Source organism: Euprymna scolopes, chromosome 19 (assembly GCF_053919585.1).
Source record: "Euprymna scolopes isolate OS-2025 chromosome 19, ASM5391958v1, whole genome shotgun sequence".
NCBI lineage: Eukaryota > Metazoa > Mollusca > Cephalopoda > Sepiida > Sepiolidae > Euprymna > Euprymna scolopes.
This window is the reverse complement of record NC_136500.1, coordinates 91,451,486-91,464,123: the sequence shown is the minus strand read 5'-3', so window position 1 is coordinate 91,464,123 and position 12,638 is coordinate 91,451,486. Positions and strand designations below refer to the sequence as shown.

At 37.0% G+C, this 12,638-nt stretch overlaps 1 protein-coding gene across 1 annotated transcript in view; it reads right to left on the bottom strand.

Moving 5' to 3' along the window:
* Positions 1-12,314, bottom strand: part of LOC145239836 (serine/threonine kinase-like domain-containing protein STKLD1) — a 91,331-nt gene extending 79,017 nt beyond the window's left edge. Inside the window, exon 1 of the mRNA XM_080103384.1 lies at positions 12,230-12,314. Coding sequence (XP_079959510.1) covers positions 12,230-12,244 — 15 coding nt within the window. The 5' untranslated portion in view covers positions 12,245-12,314. The remainder of the gene's footprint in view (positions 1-12,229) is intronic.
* Positions 12,315-12,638: the final 324 nt, after the last annotated feature.

The window sequence follows — 12,638 nt, the reverse complement described above, 5'->3', positions numbered from 1 at the left end:
TGAGGATTTGGAGGGGGAGTTGTCATCTTTAAAGTGAGTTCTTTTGTATTTATTGAGTTGACGTTCTTCTTATCCTTCTGGTGTTAAAGAAATATTACTATGCATGAACTTAGGCATATTTTATTACTCAAGCAAAAAACAACAAAGATTATTTCATATTGTCTTTTTAGATATGCAGAAGCGATGAATTTGATTTTATATGAGCATAAAATAAAAACAAATTCTTATTAAAAACTATTCGCATAATAAAGCTTCTGCACCCTCTCTCTTACCCACACACACACACACACACACACACAGCCCACAGGATTTGAGAGAAGCTGTTCAAACGGGAAGTTGCATTACAACAGGATACCATAACAGCAAATTGATAGAGATCACTAGATAAACGAGTCCAAAAATTTTGGAACAAAGGAAACCGGCAATAAATCAGACAATTCTGAAGAACATATGCTATAATAGTACTTATAGGAAAGACTAAACTAGACACATCACGTCTCTGAAAGAGAAAGGTTTCAGAAAAGAAGAAAGGGGGAGGGCCAATCAAATTACAGATATGTTTCTGCACCTCATCAAAAACCTTCAAATGGGATAGAGATTCATCAACCCAAATATGACAACAATAGTCTATGCATGGTCTAATAGTAGATTTGTTTTAATAGCATACTAGATTCCCAGGGCTCTAGACCAGCCATTTTCAATGTTTCCTCCATTATTGACCTCTCGGCTTTATGTATTTCTCCATTGGCCCTCTACACCCATATAAAAAATTATAGCCATCATAAAGTGACAGAAAAACAAGAAGGTCAAAAACAACCTTTTTATTATTTAAGACTTTAGTTGTTTTTTTTTATATAACGCTGACTTAATTCAACAAATATGACAGACAATAACTGAGGAGAAGAGTTTTTCATTTTCAGAAGAACGCATATAATCTTGCTTTTGGGTTAAAATCAGACTGCAGATATCGCACGCCTATTTCATTTCTTTCCACTTAAGCCCCACTACCATTTGGAGCAGCCATTCTCAACCTTTCCTCCACCATTGACCCCTTGGTTTTATGTATTTCTCCATTCACCCCCTACCCTCATACAAAAAAATTCATAGCCATCATAAAGTGATAGAAAAACAAGAAGATAAAAAAAAAAACTTTTTTATTGTTTAAGACTTTTTTTTATATAAAATAATTTTATACACAACACAACAACAAAGTCAAAGTCATGTTAGACATATGAATCCATGTGTGTACGTTTCTTAGATATGACACAATCTGAAAAGAAATTATTTTTTAATTATCAGTTATTTTAAATTATCAAAGTTTTACTCTCGACTATATAAATTTTTACCCTGTTATATTATGAATAAGCGTATGGTGACGAGAAGGAACCAAACAAACAATATGTGTTTAAATTTTAAAATGATTGATTTCTCAATCGTTTATTTATAAAAACAAACTCAACAAGAAAGCAAAACAAAGTGTTTAAAGTTCGTAAGGGTGTGAGAATGTTCAGGAAAGAAGATTTTTATCGTAAGGTTAATGTTTGTGTTTCTTAGGAGAGAAAAGTCGGGCGCTAACATGAAATTGTGATGAAATAAGAAGTGAAAATGTTAATTCTCGCTGTTGGTGTTTCCACGTAGAGAAATTGATGGATGATGTGCGTGAAAGCGGGTTTAATGTCGGGGGTGGGAGAATCCGACGGAGCCGATAATTATCCCATGCTGGTCGACTTGCTCTGACTCTGGGCGACTAACCTTTTGTCGCGACGGCTAGTGTTTATATAGTGGTGTGGCGGACGTAGTTGAAGACAAAGGGCAAATTGATAATTAGCTTATATTTTGCTATTTTAATTGTGTTTGTTTATTGTGTCTTAATGCGTTGTAGGGAATCGTCTGTTTGGTGTATGTATGCATGTGTTATATTGATTTAAAGCTGAAAAAGTGTTGAATGTAACCTAGTCGGTGTTGAATTGTTGCAATGTTTTGTGTAATAGTTATTTGCATTAATATGCTGTCTAATTTGCGTTTACTTCGATGCTTGTGTTTTACATTTTGGTTTTCTCTTCTGTTGTGCAGCCTTATCTGGTGGTTTTCTTGGTTGAAGCGATGTGCGAGCTATTCTATTGATGTGTGTATGTGAGAGAATGGGTTTTGAAATTGTTGTGTGTATTTATTGAGTTCATTTGTATTGACTCGACGAACATCTTTGTCTTAGCGTCGCCATTATTGACTGTCACAGCTGCTGCTGCTTTTCTGGTTTATCATGTAAATATAGAGGGATATGCGAATATAGCACCCCTTAGGAGTAAATTTACCCCTGGTTGATAACGTCTGCTCTAAATGATTCATGACTTGAAGGTTAGGATAAAACGTCATAAATTCTCTCTCTCTCTCTCTCTCTCTCTCTCTCTCTCTCTCTCTCTCTCTCTCTCTCTCTTTCATTTAATGACTGACTGCTTAATGATATGCAAACTTAAATATAAATAAATATTGGTATTTATTTGTTTCCCCACGAAAGCAAAATGTGATACAAGGTCGTTTTTAATATGGGGGAAAACCAGCTTTTCAAAAGAAGGGCAAAAAGGGGCAGTCTGGTAGGAACCAAAAATAATAATTGTCTCAGTAAAAAGGGTTTCCCCTCCACTGACCAAGGACCAACAAATATCAACGCCTAAAAAATTTGTAATTTCATTTATTCACTATTTCTACACACCGAACTGATTCGAGAAATAGAAAAAAAACTTGTAAGAAAAAATAAAAATATCCCCGTGCATACTTGATGACGTCACAAAGTGATGATGACGTAATGACGTGATCCAGTAAAACAAAAGTGAAAGACATTGGAAAAATTCTTTATGGTGACTCAAACGGATGACGTCATTTATTAAAACAGAGAATATAAACGAACCATGATCCTTTCATTCGCCGATTTTTATTTACTTGCTTTTCCATGAGGGCTGAGTTAGACACAAGGTTTGTTTTTAATGTGGGGGGGGGGCAGCTCCCCAGAAAAAGGCATTGTGGATTGAAGCAAAAATAAATGTCGTATCAGGAAAGATATTATACTTTGCTCTGAGCTAAATGGTCAAGACGAATTGTGACCCCTGGAGGTCTAATGTACTACCAAAACTCTGTGGACCCTTTTTCTTGTCTTATCCCAACGTACACTGGATGACATCATCGTTTTGTGACATCATCCATACAACGTAACAGATACACTGAGACTAAAGCTGCTTTCAGGAACGCCAGCAACCACTGTAAAAGAGTAATAAAAAATGCAAGAGAGCTATATGCTCAGTCTGTTAAATCCAAAGTAGCTGAGCAGCAGCTTGGTTCCCATCAGTTTTGGCAAATAGCAAACAGGATCCTGCACAGAAGCGTGCGTTCTATCCCAACCATCATCAATGGACCTGAGGTCATTTAGTCAGCATTAGACAAAGCCAAGAACTTTGCAGCTAATTCTACCCTATACAACCAAGGCCATCAACTCCCCGTATTTCCTCCTATAACACACAACACGCTATGCAACATACAAATATCTGTGCATGATGTTGCCAAGCTTATCAAGAACCTTGATTCCAGTAAAGCAACTGGCTCTGACGGCATTCCAATTATAGTGTTGAAAAAGCTTCAACCAGAACTTGCCCCCATACTTACAAAATTGTTTAAGCATTGTTTTAAGGAGAATTGCTTCCCAACACCCTGGAAAACCTCATAAGTATGCCCTATATTTAAGAATTCAGGTGAGAGGTCATCTCCCTCTCAGTACAGACCAATAAGTCTCCTGTATGTCATGAGTAAGTTGCTGGAATCCATATTAAATAAAGAAGTAGTCAACCACCTCAGCAGAAATAACCTTCTTAGTGGCATGTAATATGGTTTCCATTTTGCTAGATCTACAGCAGATGTGCTAACAGTTATATCTCATAGGATTAGTGAATCTCTCAACAAAGGCTTCATTTCTAGGGCAATTGCTCTTGACATATCAAAGGCCTTCAATAAGGTATGGCATAAAGGTCTACTTCACAAGATTTCCAGCTACGGTATAACTGGAAATGTTTTCTCAATTATTAAATCATTTCTCTCTGATAGGCTCATAAGAGTAGTGGTTGATGGGCAGAAATCAGAGGCCCACACTATTAATGCTGGTGTCTCTCAAGGGTCCATCCTGGGCCCAACTCTCTTCCTGATCTAGATCAATGATCTCCCAAAAAACACATACTTAAATCATCCGTTGACATCTATGCTGATGACACGACCATCTATGGCAACACATCAAAGTTCTCTTTGATTTTCTCTCCTCTGATCTTGAGCACATGGTACAATGGAGGAAGAGGTGGCTGGTTACTTTTAATTCATCAAAAACTAAGCTTCTGTCTTTGCATCATCAATGTTCTGATCTTCATCTGGCATCAATTGAAATGGATGGCTTTCGTCTTGGGGAGGCTCCATGTTTTGACAAGCTTCTGGACTTGACCTTTACTCCTGATCTGAAATGGAACACGTACATCAAATTTGTTGGCAAGGTCGCTAGAAAAATGGTGGGATCCTTCTACCACTCCAGTAGATATCTCACTACTGATGAAATTCTCTATCTATATAAAAGCTAAGTACGTCCAAGGATGGAGTACTATTGCCATATCTGGGCAAGAGCTGATAAAAACAGCCTATCCTGCCTTGACAGAGTACAAAATAGACTTTGTATCCTAGTGGGGAGGTGCCCTTTTCTCTTCTCTGCAACCTCTCTCCCCTTTGTTTTATCATTATTTCCATGGGAAGTGGTCGTCTGAGCTCCAATCCCTGGTCCTACCTCACCAATCTTTCACAAAAAACACCCGTCTAGCTGAAACCACTGTCAGTAATTTTCAACACTCTTTATCTGTGCCTAAATCAAAATGTAGATTCCATGAACAAAGATGTGGAACTTTCTTCCATTTGCCTGTTACCTACCTGACTACAACTTGGATGTCTTCAAGTCCAACATAAACAAGTTCCTGATGAACCGCCCCCTTAAGTAAGACACTTTATCAAATCCCCAATACTAACGATTACTACGATATTATCCCATTGATTACTATACACGCAATAGCTCTTATGCCCAAGTGGCGTCCGGGCCTTGATAAGTGGTGACTTCCATGTAAAAAAAAAAAATCCCTTAAGACAAGGCATGAAGCCACTTCATGTAAGGAGCTAACAAAATCGAAATCTGGTTATTGCAAAGATAGGATATAACTATTGACCTTAGTCTTAAAAAGACTAAGACTTGTAGGTAGGAGGAAAACAGTCAGCAGGAAGACTGTATCAAAAGCCTACAATTCTTGATAAGTGACTACTGGAATAGAAAGCTGTATTACAATGAGATATCAAAACAGCAAATTAATAGAGACCACTAGACTAATGCATGAAACGAGTTCGAACAAAAGAATTAGGGAATAGATCAGACAATTCTGAGGAAGATATGCCATAATAGTATTTGTAGAAAAGACTGAGACTAGCAACATCAGCAAGGTCAAAAGGAAGTGACTTTGTAGAGGACTAGGATATATAAATCCTAATCCCGTTACAAAAGAAAATAATGAAACGAATGGAATGAAGGAAACAAAAACTCAATTGCTGGATAAAATCAACGTGTCGTTTATTTAGTTGAAAAATGAATGTTTTAGGTATAACACGTGTTCATGTTCGCGTTCGAGTGTAACCATTGCGGGACTGGTGGTATAGAAAGAAAAGGAAATGTGTGTTCATCTCATGTTTGGGTCACTATCGTTTGTTCGCGCGTGAGAAGAGTGAGTAATGTAGTGGAAATTGGAATGATAGTCCAGCGTGTAGACAAAGACAAAGATAGTGAATTGACATCAGTTAAACTGCGTGCCATGTTAGCAGTCAGCTATGCAAAGGTATTCTCAGGGACAAGTTGTATATATATAGAGAGAAAGAGTGAGAATGTCAATCCAGTTCATGGAGAGAGAAAGTGTATAAAGTGTACGTACGGTCTGTTAGCTTTTTTGTCCCGCATAGTAGCAAGTGTCGTGAGGCACGCCTGCTGAAACGGCAGCGGCTGGTCCATAGGCCACTCACCTCTGAAGCTGGTCTGAAAAGGAAGATGCTGCTCATTGCTCTTGCTTTTATAATTGTTTCCGGTGGTCTTTTGCGCATGTGCGGATTTCCTTTGAAAGGGGAAGTGACGTTGTCCATGTGCGCGTACGTGTACGCGTATGTGAGTACATGTGTGTACGTTAGCGTGTGTGCGTATACACATGAATGTGAGTGTATATATGCAAACGTGAATATGTGTACGTGTGTGGACATGCACGCATATGTTTGTGTGCGCGTATGTATATGACAAGTAATATAGCTTGAGATGTGAACGCGTGTTTTTGTGTGAGACTAGAAAAGGCTCGCGCAACTTTGATGTCAAAATGTCAGATCGATGTTATTTTTGTGTGCTGCACGTGCGTGGCTTATTTTGTGTTTATGTATTTACGCCACATGCAAACCTGATATAGCAGTCATAATAGTTGCTTTAAAGTTAAGTCAGGAGTGTTTACAACAAGGGGGAACAAGTGCTACAAGTTTATCAGAGTACATTCCATTAAAATACTTGTAAAACAGTCACAGGGATGCAACATTGCGGCGATGTAAGGCAATGTAGTAAACAAAATATTATAATTAAGAAATAAAGGATAAGGAAAAATACCATTGTTGTGTTTTACGTTCTAACTAAATAAATAAATACATACATAAATAGAAATATGTAGAAATAATGGAGATGGGAGTGAGTATAAGAAGAAGCAGTTTCGTGTAGCTGTGCCATGTCTCGAGTGTCTGTGGATGAATAAATATAACAACATTATCAATGATTTAATTTAATATCGGAAAAGTCCAGAAATGCAAAGTTAATGTAGCAAATAATAAAAATAATAGATATAGAGTAAAATTTTTATAAGGAAACGAATGGATATGTAAAAAAAAATTGGCGGTGTGTTTATAAGTGTCCAACTGTTCGTTTAATGGCGGAAGATGTGAATATCAGAATATGAGAATGTCTACTGAGCAGCCAATCAGCTGTGTCGGATTTCGGAAGGGAGAAATTATTATCTATAAATAGAAATATGTAAAAGTTATAGAATATGTATGTGCCTAATAATCAATTAAGAGCGGTTATGACCAAGCAGAGTAGGGATATGTAGAAATAGTGCCAGGGTCTAGTGGGAGCAGTGAAAGCACAGAATAGATAGAGAGAAAAATAGGAACTACTTTCGTTAAAAGATGGTAAGATTGTGATTGGGGCGCTCCTCAGAACTAACATAAGTTTTTATTATAATGCCTAAATGTGTATATAATGTCGCTCTAAAGTTATAAAAGATAGTGACTAATAGTGTAGACATAATAAATTTGTATGTGGCATCAGTTGTTGTAAACCTACGGTATTTGGGTCCAGAGGGGAAAACTGTGACGTTTTTATTATATGCTAGCAGGGGGTACCCGGCGTTGCCCGGGTGTTTAGAGGTGTGTGTGTTAAAAAAAAAAAGTTTTAGTAGGATTGAACCCCAAAGCCTTGACTCGGAGGTGAAAACAAAAGCCAAGCACTTAACCATCTCGGCTGAGGTGAGCGAAATTGGTTAGCGTGTTAAGTTAAGGGTTATAAAGTGAGTCAAAGAGGTTTGATTGAGAAGTAGCCACTTAATGAGGTCATCGCAGGAGCGTTACGATGACGTGGCAGTATTTTATTTACTGCGGGACAGCTTTTTGGGGTTTGTTTACTTTGTTTCAATGTGGGGCAATTTTTGCTTCCCCAAGATGATGAAGGGGTGGGGGGGAACCAGGTCCCCATTTAAAGGGGATTGTCCAAATTGAATAGCAATTGTCTGATATAAGGAGAAACTTCACATTGATCAAAAGCTGATTGCTTTCTGGACGTTCCGCCGTGGAAGCCGAGAACATACAACACTTCAATTAGTTTCACTTTATTTATACTAAAAAGTTGAACAAACAGGCGACATGACGAAATAGCGTGATTTTTATAAAATCAATGTAAATAAATCTAGACGCAACGTGCGTTTGCAAATCCTCGATATTATGATTTAGACGGTATATAAAAAGTTTTAAGACATAGTAAACCCCTCGAGAATCGTGGCAAAAAAAGCCTCTGTGAGACATACATAAAATGATCACACACATTTTCGCTTTTATATATATAGATAAGGATGATATTATCCTCATGAGGTTACAATTAAATAAGAACACTAGAAATTTCTTTCATATTTAAATTCTTCCCTGTTAGTAATATTCAGCTAGAATTTTCATATCGCTAAATTATATATGAAAAAATATCAGTTACTTTTAGAAATTAGAGCCAATTTATTTGGTTCTTTTGAAAAAAAGTCTTAGATGAGTGCTATTTAGATTATTTGGATGACTGGTCTCATTATTTTCACAATGTTTCAACTGATGTAACATCTGACCTTCTTTCTTAAGTGTATCTTGTCAAACTCGGGAATCTGCAATGTAACCCTTTTCATTGGGGAAAATAAAAGATTCGAAATTCTGTACAGATTCCCGAATTTGACAAGATCAGAGATTACATCAGAAGAAACATTGTGAAAATAACACTTAAAATGAGAACAGTAGTCCAAATAATACAATTTATCAATCCTGATCTCAAAAATTCAAAAACATAAGTCTTTTTATTTTTAAAAAAGGAATAACCACTTATCAAGGCCTGGGTACCACTCGAGGATAAGGGTTAATGAGTGTACAGTGGTCAAAGGGAATATGTCGTAGTAATCGTTACTAGTAGAAATTTGGTAAATTGGATTACTTAATGGAATGGTTCATCAAGAATTTGTTCATGTTGGACTTGAAGACAACCATATTGTAGTCAGTTGGAAAGCAGGAAAACAGAACACAGTTCCACAGACATGCAGTTCTAAGAAAGAAGCTTTGTTCATGGAATCTACGTTTAGGTTTAGGCACAGATAAAGAGTGGGAGAAATTATTGATAGTGGTTTCAGTTAGATGAGTGTTTTCCATGAAATTCAGGACAAGGCGAACCATAGATTGGAACTCAAATGAGCACTTGCCATGCAAATAACAATAAAGCAGAGACAGGCTCGTAACGTCTCTTCTGTGGGAAAGAGGTTGTAGGGAAGAGAAAAGGGCATACCCCACTAGGCTACAAAATCTATTTTGAACTCTGTCAAGGCAGGGTAAGCTGCTTCTAGCAGCTCCTGCCCAGATGTGGCAACAGTACTCCATCCTTGGATGTACTTGGCTCTTATACAGGTAGAGAATTGCATCAGCAGGTAGATATCTACTGGAGCAGTAGAATGACCCCACCATTTTCCCAGCAGCCCTGGCAACGGATTTGATGTACGTGTTCCATCTCAAATAAGGAATAAAGGTCAAACATAGAAGTTTGTCAAAACATGGAGCCTCCCAAAGACAAGAGCTATTCATTTAAATTGATTCCAGTCAGGGATCTGAGCGTTGATGATGGAAAGATAGATGTATTAAAATTAACCAGCCACCTATTTCCCCATTGCAACACATGATCAAGATCAGAGGAGAAAGAATCAGAGAGAACTTTGTTATTTACAGCTTTTGAAGTGTTGCCAAAGATGGTAGAGTCGTCAGCATAAATGTCTACAGAGGATGTGATGTGAGAGATCATTTATGTAGATCAGAAAGAGAGTTAGAACCAAGATGGACCCTGAGGGACTCCAGCATTAATACTGTGAACTTCTGATTTCTGCCCATCAGCCACTATTCTTATAAACCTATCAGAGAGAAATAATTTAATAATTGAAAAGACATTTCCAACTATACCGTAGCTGGAGATTTTGTGGAGTAGACCTTTATGCCATACCTTATCAAACGCCTTTGATATATCAGAGACAATTGCCCTAGAAATGAAGCCTCTGTCAAGAGATTCGCTAATCCTATGAGATATAACTGTTAACACATCCGCTGTAGATCTAGCAGAATGGAAACCATATTGCATGTCACTGGAGAGGTTTTTTTGCTGAGGTGGTTGACTACTTTTCTATTTAACCCAGATTCTAGCAACTTACTCATGACGCAGTAATTGGTCTGTACCGAGAGAGAAATAACCACTCACCTGAATTTTTAATACAAGATACACTCATGAGATTTTCCAGGGTGGTGGGAAGCATTTCTCCTTAAGACAATGTTTAAATAACTTTGTAAGTATGGGAGCTAGTTCTGGTTCAAGCTTTTTCAGCACTATAATAGGAATGCCGTCAGGACTAGTTGCTTTACTGGAATCAAGGTTTTTGATAAACTTGGCAACATCACACACAGATATTTGTAAATCACATAGTATGTTTTCAGACACAGGAGGAAATATGGGGGTTTGGCAGCCCTGATTTCATAGGGTAGAATTAGTTGCAATTATTTTGGCGAAGAGTTTGGCTTTGTCCGATGCTGACAAGATTACCTCATGTCCATTGATGATGTTTGGGATAAAGCACACACTTCTATTCAGGACGTTGTTCGTTATTTGCCAAAATTAGTGGGAACTAAGCTGCTGCTCAGCTACTTTGGACTTGATGGACTGAGCATACAACTCTCTCGCGTTTTTTATTACTCTTTTACAGTGGTTGCTGGCAGTTCTGAAGGCGGTTTTAGTCTCAGTACATCTATTATGTTGGAAGCAATGGAAAAAGTGATTTCTGCACGCAATGACAGCAGTACATTCTGGAGAGAAACATGGCTAGCTGTTGGGTTTTTGCTGGAATGTTTTGGCGGTTTTGAAGCGGTCTATACCTACAATTAACCATTCCGTCAGGTCTGATACTATGGAGAACACATTTTTTAAACATGGAACCAAGAGGTAGATCTGATATAAATGTATGAAAGCTATCCCAGTCAGCCATATGACGGAGAGATATGTCGGAGGACTTATTACATTTTGTTTTTATCTTATTTTAATCAAGTATTAAAACAAAATCTAAAATAAGTCATCTTCTCTATTTTACCACCTTAAAGTGAAAAGTGTTTTTTATATATTAGTTTTCTGAACTATATAGAACAAACTGACCCAAAGTGATCTTATTTACTCGCCTCCCTACGAAGGCAGAGTTAGATACAATGTTGATTTTTAATCTGGAAAAAATCCAGCTCCCCAAAACGGGGCACTCTGAATAGGAACAAAAATAAAAATTGTCCCAGTCATGAAGGGTTTCTCCTCCACTGACTGAGGATAGAAAAGGTGAAGTGTAGTATCAGAACAGATACTACACTTTGTTCCTAGCAAAAGGTCAAGTATGTAAAAAAAAAAAAAAAGAAGTGAAAGGAATGGCAACTTCGAGAAGCAAAACGTCATTACGGATTATAAAAATTGAAAACTAAGGGAGGTAATTAGTATTAATTATTTTATAGTTACAAAGGAATTATTTCCCTTGTCAAATTATTTCCCTTGTCACATTTACTCAATATTTTTTTAATTTCATTTTAAAATAAATTTCATTGTTTCAATATTGAATCGGTTTATAGATATTTTTTAATGAATCTTTCAACGAAATGTCTACCATATAATCAAACATTTAAAATTTTCACATCGAGTGGCCTTCGTCTTTGATAAGTGGTGACCCAGTACCCACTGACCCATTGACCCAATGACCCATTAGTCAAAAAAAAATAGTTTTGCAGAAAAAAAATAAATAAATGAATAACATCTCTAGTCAAGATCTTTAGCGTAACGGATAGAGTACTAAGTGGTTCTAAGTGATGCTTAGTTTTCTGGGAGTTGAAGGTTCAATCCTCATACTGCGTGCGGTCGGTGCGGGTGCGGCTGCGGCGATATTAAGAATACCATTCGGAATTACTTACGGCTTCTACTCGGTCATGGCTGACAAAACGAGAACAGATTCCATAGTTCGACAAAATACACCTAAAAATGTTCGGAGGTTACATTGGCTAAAACATAATTATAATAACACTTAAGATGAGAACAATAGTCCGACTATCAATCAATTCACATAAAAAAAGTATCAAAATGCACGAGTTATCTCCCTTGACGCAAACTTTTTTCTAATAAAACCATACTTATTTGACGATGTTACAAATCGAATAAATCTTTCATAAATATCTAATAATTGTTGTATTTTGAAGCTTGTCGATCTAATTGGAGTACATATTTTTTAAATGTGACGTTGTCCCATTAATTATTCTATCTTTGCTGCATTTTAAAAACTTTTTACAAACTTACCTTGAAGTTTTCCATTTTTGCGAAACGAAACTTCGAAAGCTTTTGTTGCTTAGCAACACGCGTCTTAAAAAACAAACGAAATAATTTACTAGTAAATAAATTGATACAACAATACTTACCTGGCACTTATACTCGAGTTCAGAATCGTTGTGTTCAGTTTGAGAGTGATATCCGTCGGGGTATTACTTTTTCTCTTCGTGTTTGTTTTTTTGTTTTTTGTTTCTTTCTTTTTTTATGGTTCGCCCGGAGATGCCTGGCCTGGGAATGCCGACGGATCTGATCAAGGATATTTACTTTTATAACCATCCAGAAAGTTACCCTTTCAGAGGAAGGGGAAGACACATTTAACCGATCTACCTATTTGTTTGTTTGTTTGTTTGTTTGTTTGTTTGTTTGTTTTGTTTTGTTT